The following is a 13,568-nucleotide window of genomic DNA, read 5'->3' as shown; positions in this document are numbered from 1 at the left end:
AACGAAAATATAGGTCAATACAAATACAAAGACTGTATTGAAGTACAGTAGTTACTATATTAGCTAATATTCAGTAAATTAACCTTAAGCAGCAGTGGTTAAAAGTTGGGTTCATTGCAAACGATTTGTAGTTGTCCTTGTAAGGCCGGTTGTGACAGTAAATCTTCATGTAGTATAATCTCATGAAATTCTTATAAAATTGCTCCATGCACTTAATTATTATCAATTTCAATCAATTTAGTTATCAAAAAAAAAAAAAAAAACAAGACACCAAGTAATGGTCAGAAAAAAATATACTCTGATTGTAAACATGTTGAACAGTGATCGTGAAAAAAACAAAACAAAACAGATAAATCTCTTACTGGTTTATTGCATTAAATTGCATTGAGTTCACATTTGCGGCCAAACCTAAAGGAACAAATGCATTTATAAAAAGAAATGCTGTATCTGTTATTAGTTCCTGAATGGCTTGAATGAGCCTCCTCTGCACATCTTCGGAAAAAAAAAAAAAAAAAAAAGGTTGAAAACCAGTGGTTACTGCCAACCTCAAGTCAAGCCCAATATTGAGCTGAGATTGAAAAGGTGTGGCAAAGTATTGACCGTGTCAATAGTAACCAAGGCAATGTTTTCACAAGCAATCTGGAAAAACAGAAATGACATATTTGAGGGCTTGAATTTTGAAATGCTAAAAAAATAGTGATATTTCTTCATTGACATCATGGGTGGTTGGTTTGCTTTGAATTTTTAGTCATGATACAAATTTTAATCCTACATTGTTTGTTTCACACCGCTCAAAGAACAAGACCACACACACACTCAAGCAGAAATGAGTGGTTGGGTGGGCAAAAGGTGAAATGTGATAGTGCCCCTGGACAGCGTGTGGGGGTACGTTGCCCCAAGGCACTGTACTGGTAGTCAATGTGGAGACGAACAGCTTTCCAGCAACACGTTGCAATTTATTTTGTCTGCAAAACAATTTGATTTGCCTCTTTGTACTTATATTCATCCTTCCATCCATTTTCCAATCCGCTTTATCCTCCCAAGGGCCGAGGGGCGTGCTGGAGCCTATCCCAGCTGTCTTCGGGCAGCAGACGGGGTTCACTCTGAACTGGTTGCCACCCAGTCGCAGGGCACAAATGGAAAAACAACCATTCACGCTCAGAATCAGACCTAGGGACAATTTGGAGTGTTCCATTAACTTGCCATGCATGTTTGGGGAATGTGGGAGGAAACTGGAGTATCCGGAGAAAACCCACACAGGCATGGGGGGAACATGCAAACTACACACAGGAAGGCTGGAGCCGGAAGTGAAGCCTGCAGCTCTGCACTGTGAGGTCGGCGTGCTAACCAATCGCAAATCAAAGTAAAATTCCAATCTAAAACCACCACTAGTGTCACGTTGCGAGGTGGTGGTGGACCCCAAAAAGCAGGCAAGAAGGAGGAGCAGGGTGTACTTGACAGATTGTATTAAAACACAGAGAAAACTAAATTCTCAACAAAGTCCTGAAAACAAAAAGAATCCAAAGTAGCAAACAAAATCATCACTGAAGCAAAAACTAACCATGATCGGAACATGACTGAGACTTGACAGACAAACAAACATGACAGATACAAACAAACAACCAACGACCCGACCACGAGTGGTCGGACGGGAGTCCTTTTCTACTACTGATTACATAACGACCAACAGGTGTGCAGCTGCAGGGGGAGCCCTCCAGTGCCACCTGTTGGTCACAAACAGAATCATGACAACTAGTGTGCTTTAACATGTTTGATTGAAGGGCTTTTCAAACCTTACTACTTTTTTGTCAGGCTACCAGATAAATAACATTCTGTGTCCAGATTCGGGCGAGATATCACACTCCAAATCCATCACCAACCAGACCCTATCCACTCATTGCATGCCTCCGTCAAGATTCAGCCCATTAGTGCAGGTCTGTTGGGGAGGCGGAAAGAGCAGGTGGCATGATGTGCTTGTGTGTTTGTTTTTTGTTCAGAAAAGGCAAAAAAAAAAGTGAAAAACAGAGGACAGACCTGTTCCTGGGTTGTGGGGAGAGGGCGGTTTGGACATGCTTGACTTTGTCGTTGAGTATGTCACACCAGATAGGCTACGGTGTGTCAAGACACCTCAAATTCGGCTAGGAGACACTACATCTGTCTGTGACACGTCTGATGGCTCAAAATTGGGGTACACTCCTATAGTCGGCATTAAACAGAATTGACGCTACGTTTAGCATTTGGTACAGCATTCATTATTTTTCGGTGGCAGATTTGGCTGGCTGGCCTTAAGCTTGACCTGTGGACTATCTCAGTAAATTCCATCTGATCATTCCCTGTGATGTACTGTATTTGTTCTATGCACAAAAACCCGAAGTTGTAAATGACCTAAGTAAGGTTCCAACCATGTCTGCTCCCTCAGTGACTTTCATTCCCGGATCAGGGTAGCAGAGGTTGTATGCTTGTCCTGTTGTGATTGTGCTTGACCTCATCATATCATATTTCACATTTCATGCAAGCGGCTCCACCCAGGGAGTGGTGTCTTTGTTTGTGAAAGTACTGTGGCTATTTGTGCAGCAAGGAAAACAGCAATGATATACATCTTTGATATATCCACTGCTCTGCTCTGCTTTTTGAGCCGTTCATTTCTAAAAAATACAAGGTATCCAACTGCCTTCTTTTTCACAAAAGAACAGCATCCTTGAGTGCCAATTCATGCGCTTGTCTCAAGCACTGGAATCTCATTTCAAGCACATCATGACGCAGATATCGCAACTGAAACAACAACAATCACGGTTCATTTGACACTCATAGTTCACAAAGTGACGCGTCACTGAGTAGACCGATACACACCAGGCACAAAGGTGTAAGGATGAAACCTGAGCCTGTCCGGCACCTTTGTGTTGCTATGACGACAGTAGCTGCTTCCACTGCCTCGATTGGGGAAGAAAAGACTCGGGGGCAGGGAGGGGGGGGGGACCTGTAGCCAGAAGCTCCACCCACTTGGGGGAATTTACAGAGTTATGGCTTGGAAACCGGGAAATGGATCCAACCAAGTAATGTAAATACAAACTTGACATTTAACACTTCTGTCACACCTATGAAGCTGTCTGTGTCCACTTATGTATGTATGCCGATGCTATTGGTGCTTAGGACTGGATTCAGGTGCGGGTGTGTCACTCTCGTTGAGAGGTGCGGAAGCAGGTTCAGCAGGTTGTTCCCTGCGTGAGTGCTCCCTCCTCTCGCAGGGTGACTGCTGAATCATTTGGGCTGATCACTCAGTGCAGATAATTGTTGCTCGAGCACCTGTTCTCCTCTGAAAGAGCCTGAGAATAAGGTAAGGATTTACTGGGGAAGGTTTGATTTTTCTCATTGTCCAGGCAGAACAAGCTAAATGTCAAAAGTGTAAGATCAATGGACACGCTTCTGTTAAATATATCATGGAGTAAGATCTGAGTCATTATTTCAAAGAGGAACCCAAAACAATCCGCAACAACTGAATTTCAAACGTCCTCATACAGAGACATTTTAGAATTGAGTACTGCACAGTACACCAACGTAGAATAGACGGGTTATGCACAATGTGGTAATTATTCTTTTTTTTTGTATTTGCAACCTTAGACGTAACTTTTTGAGGAGCACTGAGCAGCATGGCGAGGTATTTAAGAAAGCTGCAATCAAATCACTGCAAACATATTTAGAAAAGGGAAATGAGCTGAAGGCATTATTTATAAGAGCAAAAACAAATACATTTCAATCAAACTGTCCCAAATTGTGCCGTTTCACACCTCCTGACTTGGTGGACTTACATCTTATACGTTGTTCGGTATTTTGTGAACGTGGACTCATTTGAGAGAAAAAAAAATGGTTCAAGGACAGCACGATGGACAGTACTTAGCATATCTGGTTCACATCCGAGGTTCGGTGCTCGAATGCCACCAAGTTTATTATAGTTCTAGATTTTTCAGTCAAGTTAGTTTCATTTTGGGAGCCAATATTTACAGGCTTGAAATATTGACCGAAGGATGACTGACGTTCCTACCTCTGATCAAAGCAGGTGGATTTATATGCTTAGTTCATATTCCACAAATGTCATATTAATCAGAATGCTGTGTTTAGACTTGTGGGGGCGCATACAAACTGTTTTTCTAAGGAATATTTTTGGGTTGACTTCCCTGTTAAGGACGCAAATAATATAGTTTTACAACGGGTGAGGTTTTGGTGCGACGAGACATGATGATGATCACAAAAGTGTCTCAAAGCTATCCACAGGCCCACAGTCCACAAAAATAAATGACATCCCCTGGTCTAGACCCCCATCCAGGCAAGGAAAAACTCTGACAAAATGTATTAATATTGTCATTTGGATGGGCGGGACTATAATGGGCCCAATTCAGGGTGTGCCATTCGTCTTTGCTAAATGCAGCTAGGATAGGCTCCAACACAAATTCCAAACCGAATGAAGAAAAGTAGTATAGAAAATGGATGTATGGAAGGGCGGCCTGCCATAAAATGTGACAACCAGTTTAAATGAAGCCAGTTAGCATTCACTGAATATTTTCCTAACAGAAAGCCTCTTCACCGTATCTCATGAGTATTGGCTTTTCTTCTGTTGTATTGTCAGCAAATTTGAGCAGCTTTATTGAGGTTTTAGGAACCGTGAGCAACCCACCACTTGCGAAGAAACAAACTAAGTCGATAAAAGAAAGACTGTCATGTCTTTGCCAACAAACGGCATCTTTAGTTTTGTTCTTCTCTAAATGTGTTATTTCACTGAAGCTTGATAGGAAATATGAGGTGAGTCGGAAAAGTTCCAGCACTGGTGTCAGTAAAGACCTATTTGAAACAGACAGTAAACTAAGAGTTTTTCCTTTCGATGTGTGCCTAAGAATCAACCAGCACGTCTACAAAGAGATCCTGTGGGGTTTGCAGTGTACGAGAAGAGATGAGAGTTGCGTCAGGACAACTTGTGGCTGCTTCAGCATGACAACAATAACTTATATATCTGCATTAGACTCCAGGGGGAGTACTTTAAAGGGGAAAACCTGTATTTTGTCGATCGGACGAAACATGGGCGGCATGGTGGTCGACAGGTCAGAGTGCACATGTCATGGGTTTGATTCAGAGCCCGGTCCCACCTGTGTGGAGGTTGTATGTCCTGTTCTCGGGGTACTCTCAGGTTTGCCCCCACATTCCAAAAACATGCACGGGAGGTTGATTGATCACTCCAAATTGTCCTTAGGTGTGGTTGTGAATGGTAATGGTTGTTGTTTGTCTGTGTGTGTCGTGCGATTGGCTGGCAACCAGTTCAGGGTGTCCCCTGCCTACTGCCCGAAGACAGCTGGGATAGGCTCCGGCGCCCGCCGCGACCCTCTTGAGGATAAAGCGGTTCAGATAATGCAGGGGTGGATTACCAGTACATCAATACAGCAACCAGAAAACCCCGAAACTCAATATTGCCGGATTTGGTTGCCATAACCTCAAACCTATATTGCTGCATGCACAATATTGCATGCCACTGTTTACAGACTAATATGATTAACAGTAGCAATAAATACTAGAATTACTGTAAGTAAGTAAGCAAGTAAGTAAGTCTAAGCAAGCAAGTCAGTAATTTTATATTTGAGAGGCAGGCCTGAACTCCACGAAAACCAAATGGCAGTGTCTTAACTTGAGATACTGTATTTGTGAAAACAATTTGGTTATGTTTCACCCTATTCTCAGGGCAAATGCTGGTTCTGGATAATGGTACGAGGAAATGGAACTCTTGTTCTGAAGTTTAAAGCAGCTGTGCATTTGTCTAATTGCTTTGTTTTGTAATTATAGAAATGATCTGTTGTGTGTTTTAGGGGATACCATAAGGAAGATATGGAACGGTATTTCATTATCACAATACACCTGCTGCTATTTCTTCAGGCTTTTTACTTGGTAACGCTACAAAATGTATCGGATTCTCCAGCGCACACATTTGATAAAGATTGGTTGCGTCAGGAAAACCTTTTTACTGAAGAGGAAGGAGAAAATGGGCAGGAAGGTAACGTGTCTGGTATGGAAGCAAGCAACAATTTCAGCAGTGGAGCATTGACTGAAGAGAATAATGGGGACCGGCTGGAGCAGCGTGAAAATGAAGCATCAGATGATGTGGATGTTGCCATACCTACCGAGCCTCCCACAGCCCCCAATGCCTCAACAGTGCAACCTGAAATGTCGGATGGGAAAACAAACGCCACAAACACAGAGTTGAATCAAAGCAACATCACCAGAACTGCAGAGTTTGTTAATTCAACCACACCCCCTGCGAACATTGATGATGATCCGCTCGTTCAAAACTCAACAATATCTCCTGGTTTTGTTGATCACAGCGATATAGGCAACACCACCACTTTGGCACCAGAGAGTCGTGATTTAAATGAAAACACAACAACAAACAAAGCAACAGCAGCAAAGACAACAACATCAGGAGAGAAAGCAGAGTCAACCAACGTGACAGACTCGAACAACAAAAATGTGACAACCACAGCAGCAACAAAGATGAACACAACATCGGCAACATTTTCATCACCAAACACGTTGTCTCCAGAAGCCACCAGTGAGACAACCGTTGCTACGAAAACACCAAGAGGCAACTTGGCAGATAAACAGGCATCTTCAGGGAGCAGCTCAGACGCAGGTAGAGTTGCATTTTTAGCTGTCCTTCTGTTGCACCTTGATTTTTTTTTTTTTTTGTCCCCAAACATATTTTGTCTGAGGTCACTAAAAACAATAGAAAATATTATAAAATATGATACCAGATTGGAATAAAATGAAATGTGTGTGAATGGACATAGTTCATAGCTTGTGTTTGTAGCATCAATATTATATTGGAGTAGGGCCATAAAGATTATTCAATATTGTAGGTTTGGGGTAGGCAAAAACAAACAGACCAAAAAAAAAAAACAAAAACTTTTTTTTCAACCCTGCAAAGAAAAAAAAATCTCCAAAAAAGGCTGATAAACGTCCATTACATAGGGGAAATAGAAAATGAAATAACGTAAAAAAACGAAATATTTCAAAATACTGAGAAAAAAAAATCTGTAAATTTGTGGGTGACGAACTGTAAATATGAATCGATTGTAGTTTTAAGTTGTCGTATCGCTATTCACCACTAGATAACAGACATGGCTTAGTTGTGTCTTATGCTGGTTTACACTACAAAATGAGTGTGTGTGTGTGTGTGTGTGTGTGTGTGTGTGTGTGTGTGTGTGTGTATATATATATATATATATATATATATATATTGTGGAAACAATGCAAGTTCTTACACTTAATGTTGGTTTATCTTATTTAGCAGTTTGTGCCATGCTTGAATGTTAATATTCATGCAAGAGATCACTTTGCACTGGGTTGATTTTTTTTAATACACACATTGAGGAATGTATGTTGAAAAATGAATTGTATTAAAAACACAATGCATGTATTTTGTCCATATTTAAAATGGCATTATAGGCATACATCTTGTTAGGAGGTGCGTGGCCCTATGTGTGAAAAATTGTGCCTCCCTCCAGCATTTAAATTGCCCATCCCTGATTTAGGTATTACAGACTAAAGCAGAAATAGGGGAATTTAACAGGGATATAATCCTCGGAAGATCAGTTTTAGGCAATGTGTTTGCCAGTAACTCTAAACTCATTGTTGAAAAGCATAGAGAAGATATCACTGTTGCCCATTTTCACCGACCTCCATTAATTGAGATTTTCACAGGCTGAGGACAAACATCCCTTCTTTCCAAAGAAAAAGCTTGGGCTTGGGTTTCAGCTGCCTACTTTGCCTGAAGGGTCCTTTTATAACTTCTTACTCAGCAGGAACAATGATCCACTGTTATCGGGGGGGGGGGGGAGTTGGGGGACGAACGAATGAGCTGGAGTTCAAACATACCTGTTCTGCATGTACACAGGTGCGTAAGATGAGTTAAAATGATATTTGTATTGATAACTGACTGTGGTATCAAATTGTAAAAAGTACAATCGAATCATATTTAAACAATATTGTTGAATTTTGACATTTCAAATGCACACATGAAAATGAAAACTAATTGCTTCTGAAGAGGGCGTCATGAAGACATGAAAGTGGAATAGGTTAAATACATGGATAAAAACAGGACATAAACCATTCTGAGTTCAAGCAGTTGCAGTGCCTTGACTTTCTTCCTCGAGGTTCGGTCTCCACTCACTGTTAAACCTGCCTTTCACACACAAAGCCATCAAATTTTTACTGTTGCAAATTTCCCCAATGTGGGACAAATAAAGGTTTTCTTATCTTATCTTATCTTAAATGGTCATTGTATTTACAGTACATTATACCTGTATATGGCATGTATTGACCCCAAAGGCTCTGAGAAAAACTTTGTAAAAGTTGTGCCCATAGAATTACAAGCGTCAAAAAATAGGGCTGGATACATATAAAAAGGCATCTCGGTCGACCCATTAAGGAGCTGTGCTTTGGAAGCTCTGCATGACATCTCAGCTGGTAAAAAACATCAGGCCATAGATCTTTTTTTGATTTTTGTCATGCAGCAGAAAGTATTAACGTTTGAGACATCTGAGCTCAGGTCACAAAAGAGTCTCAAAGGGCTTTACAAGCCCACATTTTTACAAAGATCAATTACATCCCTTTGTCTAAACCTTCAGGGACAAACTGTGAAAAAAACTCAGTACGGGGGAAAAAAAAAAGAAAGAAACCTTGAGAAAGGATGAGAGATGGATGGATCCCCTTTCCGAAATGGCCAGGCTGAAATGGATGGACGGTGGGCAATGTTAATCACATCATATGACACGATACAATTTGAGGTTAAACAGCATGCTAGTCCATTTGATTAACTGAAGCACAACAGGTCGATGTTTCCAGGGAAGTGGTCTCCGCTGGTCTTGTCGCAGTTGGTCACTGCATACAATTATTGTCCAGGAAGGTTGGGACTAAACAGTTACTAAATCACTTTTGCCCCTGAGTTAAAGATGGCAGTGTGAACGTTGTGTGCATCAGGACCAACTCAGCAATGCAAAGTACACACCAGTGTTCAACTCACTAGTCTAATTTTGTAGATGTTGAGATTGCCCAACCTGGACCTACTCTGTGTTTGACTGGCAGACGGTTTCACATGGACTGAATGCCTACAGTCCAGAGTGCGGACTAGTCGCTGATCACTCAAGCCTGGACCTAACTTCCAAATGCTCCTAAATGGAACGGAAAGGGCATCTTGCATAAACACTTTGCCAAAAAATTCTGAGCATCCATCCGAAGAATATCATGCAATAGAATCCCTGCCCATCAGCACCCTGAACCAACAAGGCACTGGTGGAAACCGGAAACTGGGACCAGCTGGAGGAACATTTAGAAGGGGAGGGAGTCAGGCACTGGAAAGTAGAGAAATAAAGACTACCCAAAGTAATGTAAAATATACCGTACTTTCCGCACTAAAAGGTGCACTGGATCATGAGGCCCACCTTCAATGAATGGCCTATTTTGTAATTTTTTTCATATATTGGACGGACCGCTTTATAAGACGCAATCTACAATGCATCCACTAGATGGAGCTACCAAGGAAATGCCAACAGAACACTTCACTACACTACACCCTGATTTATATAGCGACGATCAGATGTCAGTAAAACTTATTTAATAAAGCAGCGACACACTTCACTTAAGCAACAGCAAGTTATAACATTGACTCGTTGAACGTTGAACTCTCTTGCCACCACTCTATTTCCGTGTTCAACTGCGAAACCGATCGCCTTAAGTTTGAACTCTGCGTTGTAAGCATGTCTCTAGCAAGGAGCCATTTTGGAGGTTGACATATTACCGTAATGACCATACACAAGGCGCATTGGAAATGGTGGAGGATTGTGTCAGGTGTGTTATGTGATAGAAGGGTGTCTGTTACAATGAAGGGACAGGTTTACGACACACTGCTGAGGTAAACTGTGATGTACATCTTAGAGACACTGAAGAGGTGACAGGAGGCAGCACTGGAGGCGACGGAAATCAAGCTGTTGATTTTCTCTTTAGTAGTCACCTGGTTGGATTGGATTACAAATGAGCTTATCAAAGGGACAAGGGATGGCCTGTCAAAGTTCTCTGCCGTGTATGCTGTGTTGTGAAAGAAACAGTCATCGTTAATATTCAATACGAGTAACAAAGTTGCCACTGTTCGGAGAGCAAGGTTGATATTCTGCTTGCAGCTCAACAGTATCTACATACGCTTAAATATGATCAAACAGAATGAATCGCGTCATGGCGTTTAATTAACCCCATTTAATGCAGTCGTGTGGAAATGGCGCGAAAGTGGAACAAATTAAGCAGGTGCCATTTTTTTTTCTCAATTCGATATAAAATCTGCTTTGCTTCCCTCCTTCTAACCCGTCATTCCTTATCTCATTCTGAAGGTTTGTCATCCGAGAGCAGCAGGAACAAACGGAATGAAGCATGGGGGGCTGTATTAGGAACAGCTGTGGTGGTGTCCATCGTGGGACTGGTGGCATACGTCGTCTTGAAGAGACGACACCTCAAAGGTTTCTCACACAGGAAACTGGTTGAGGACTTTCCCTCTGACCCCGGTAAGATAAGATACCATAAGATCCGATACAATAAATCATTTAATATTCCCAAAAGGTTAAATTCGGGTATCACACCAACGCATATATGACATGGAATGATGTTCATTAAAAAATACCGGTACACAGGAAGTAGCAGTTCTGTATAGTACAAGAACTTTTTGTAGTGTTATTGGTATTGGTATTTTTTTGTAATTTTGAGCCACAGATTCAAATAAATAAAGAGATAAAACAGAGCCGCTGATAAAACCAGGCATCAAGTCTCCCGAGTTGTAGCCTACACACTGCTGGTGGTGGGCAGAAAGTATGTTGGTTGCTCATAACGGAGTCACTTTAGTAGTGGATTGGACGGTGTTACAATTTGAAATAGCAAATGTTGATTTAGGGAGGAGAAATTTTAATTATGGCCACTTCATTTGTAAATATTTAAAATATTTATTTTCCAGTTCTGAGATTGGACAACAGTGAACCTTTGGATCTGAATTTCGGCCGTTCGGGTTATTACAACCAGGGACTACATGGAGACAACATTCAAATGGCCAACATTCCTGGGCGCCAGACAAAGTAGAAAGACACATGGACCACTCAACTCTCCTGGGAAAAACATTTGAACGTTTGGTGAATGACACTACCATATTAACTTTCTGTTGGAGACATTTTCGATCAACTGTGTGCCACCATGAACTCTACTTGGGTTGGAATCGCCATGTTTTTAATATTCGTTCACTGCCTGACATTTGCAGACCCTCCTTTACCCTATCACGTCAAAAGATTTAAACAAATATATAAATACACAGCTGGAATGTCTGGATTTTGAAAAGACAAAAATATATGTCAGTGACAATTAATGAGTTTTAATCGCCAATATTCTTTTTCATTTATACCTGTTGCCAAAAGTAATATACTTTTGTAAATTACACCATAATACTGTGTTTCCCGAGTGCCCCGGCTTCCTCCCACTTTCCAAAACCATGCATGATAGGTTAATTGAGGAATCGACATTGTCCATAGCTTTGAATGTGAGTAAAATGGTTGTTTCTCTAATTGTGCCATGCGACTGAGCTGAGTTTCCAGTGTGTACCTTGCCTCTCGCCCAAAGTCATCTGGGAGAAGGTCCAGCTCACCCGCATAGAAAATAGATAAATAGATGAACAAATGTTAGGCCTATATTACCATTTGAATTTGTAAGTTGTAAAAAAAACAAAGTAAAAACAGAAAACTATCATCTGCAAATCCTTTTCAACCTATAATCAGTTGAATACACTGAAAAGACAAGGCATTAAATGTTGAAACTGATTAACTTTATTTTGCAACACGTTCCCCCCAAAAAAGCTGGGACAGTGCGTTACCTCACCTTTCGAACATGAACACTCAATAAGCATTTGGGAGCTGAGAAGATTCATTGATGAAGCTTCGTAACTGCTCTTCTTTCCCATTCTTGTTTGATGTCCAACTTCAGTTGCTCAACAGTCGGGGGTGTCCGCTGTCATATTTTGCACTTCCTAACGCGCCACACATTTTCAGTGGGAGGCAGATCTTCACTCCAGTCAAGTACTCACACTCTTTGTATGACGGAGTCCTGCTGTTGTAACATGCAGAGAGGAGCTCGGCATTGCCTTGCTGCAATCAGCAGGGGCGTTCTTTAAAAAGACGTTGCTTGGGTGAAACAGGAATGTACCTTTAAGCATTCATGGTGCCTTTACAGCATTCCACATCATCACAGATGCTCGCTTTTGAGGTTTCTGCTAATAACATTCCAGATGGTCCTTTTCTTCTTTCGCTTGGAGGACACGAAGTCCATAGTTTCCAAAAACAATTTGACATTTGGACTCGTCAGACCACAGAACACTTTTTCACTTTCTATCTCAGATGAGCTTGGGCTCAGAAAGATGCATTTTTGTGTGTTGTTGATATGTGGCTTCGTTTTTATTTGTATTATTATATTTTTTTTATGGATTCTAAACACAACGATGCCAGTTTTTCATGCCGTGCCACCTGGAGAATCGAAGGTCACGGGCATTAAGTTGGTTTTTGGCCTTGTGCATTTGTGCACAGATTTCTCCAGACTTTCTTCTCTTTTGATGACGTTATTGACCAAAGCATATGAAATCCCGAAATTCCTTGCAATTGAATAGTGACAAACATTCTTAAACTGCTGGACTATTTGCTCGGAGCCTTTCGAGAATGACACTTGCCTGTTTCCCATTAACCTGTTCACCTGTGGAATGTTCCAAACATGTTTTTTTTTTGTTGTTGTTGTTGTTTTTTTTTTTTTTTACATTCATCAACTTTTCCAGTCTTTTTGTTACCCCTGCCCCAGCTTTTTTGGAACTTGTTGCAGACATCCAAATCAAAATGAGAAAATATGTGCACTGTGTTTATAACTATGCTGGAACAATATACCATTGCTGCCTTAACAAAATAGAATAAGAAGCCAGTCATGTTACATGTGTTTGTTTTGGCATGCTGAGGACAGTGGGTAGTCAATCTAAGTAGGAATGGCAATCAAAGAAACTAATATTTCAAGTGTCTGTTGTATTCACAGTCACAAGTTTTGGTATTCCATGAAGTTAAATACTTGGTTGTATGATAGCTGCAGCAATATTATCTTCTTAAATTCTGTGACCTCTACGTGTCCAAACAGAGAGATGACTTTTTTTTTTATACAGTGATGTGGTGCACCTCAGAGACTTACGCCGCATTCCCCTGCAGCATACCAAGCAGAGATCGTGAAATGCACAGTAGTTTCAAACTTTTTTTCAATGTCATTGCTATTCTTCTCATGAGCTTTCTTTGACTTTGAGTGACAACCTTCAGCAAGTATCGCTAATCTGAATATATTTTGATATACTTGGGGCGAATAATGGTTGTTGTGTAGCTTTTTGATAGCCCGTCAAACAATATTTTATAATTCCAAATAAAAAATAAAAGCATTTTGTCACATCTTTTTTTTTTTTTTTGTATACAGTACTAGACTAGCAATCA

General features: G+C 40.9%; 1 protein-coding gene across 1 annotated transcript; it reads left to right on the top strand.

Moving 5' to 3' along the window:
- The first annotated feature begins 3,178 nt into the window (after window positions 1-3,178).
- Window positions 3,179-13,005, top strand: LOC109525777 (mucin-15). The gene is made up of 4 exons (XM_019886547.1): window positions 3,179-3,334; window positions 5,847-6,667; window positions 10,416-10,586; window positions 11,030-13,005. Exons 2-4 carry the CDS (start codon window positions 5,866-5,868, stop codon window positions 11,149-11,151), a joined length of 1,095 nt encoding a protein of 364 aa, XP_019742106.1. The 5' UTR covers window positions 3,179-3,334; window positions 5,847-5,865; the 3' UTR covers window positions 11,152-13,005.
- Window positions 13,006-13,568: the final 563 nt, after the last annotated feature.

The sequence above is a fragment of the Hippocampus comes genome, unplaced genomic scaffold (assembly GCF_001891065.2).
Source record: "Hippocampus comes isolate QL1 unplaced genomic scaffold, H_comes_QL1_v1.1 scaffold261, whole genome shotgun sequence".
NCBI classification, from domain to species: domain Eukaryota; kingdom Metazoa; phylum Chordata; class Actinopteri; order Syngnathiformes; family Syngnathidae; genus Hippocampus; species Hippocampus comes.
The sequence above is the reverse complement of the archived record's forward strand: the minus strand, read 5'-3'. Positions and strand labels throughout refer to the sequence as shown.

Excerpts from the sequence above, each read along its gene's own strand:
- LOC109525777 (XM_019886547.1), top strand. The coding sequence starts at position 5,866 with ATGGAACGGTATTTCATTATCACAATACACCTGCTGCTATTTCTTCAG. Across the intron at positions 6,668-10,415 it reads AGGGAGCAGCTCAGACGCAG|GTTTGTCATCCGAGAGCAGC; the intron begins GTAGAGTTGCAT and ends CTCATTCTGAAG. Across the intron at positions 10,587-11,029 it reads GGACTTTCCCTCTGACCCCG|TTCTGAGATTGGACAACAGT; the intron begins GTAAGATAAGAT and ends TTTATTTTCCAG.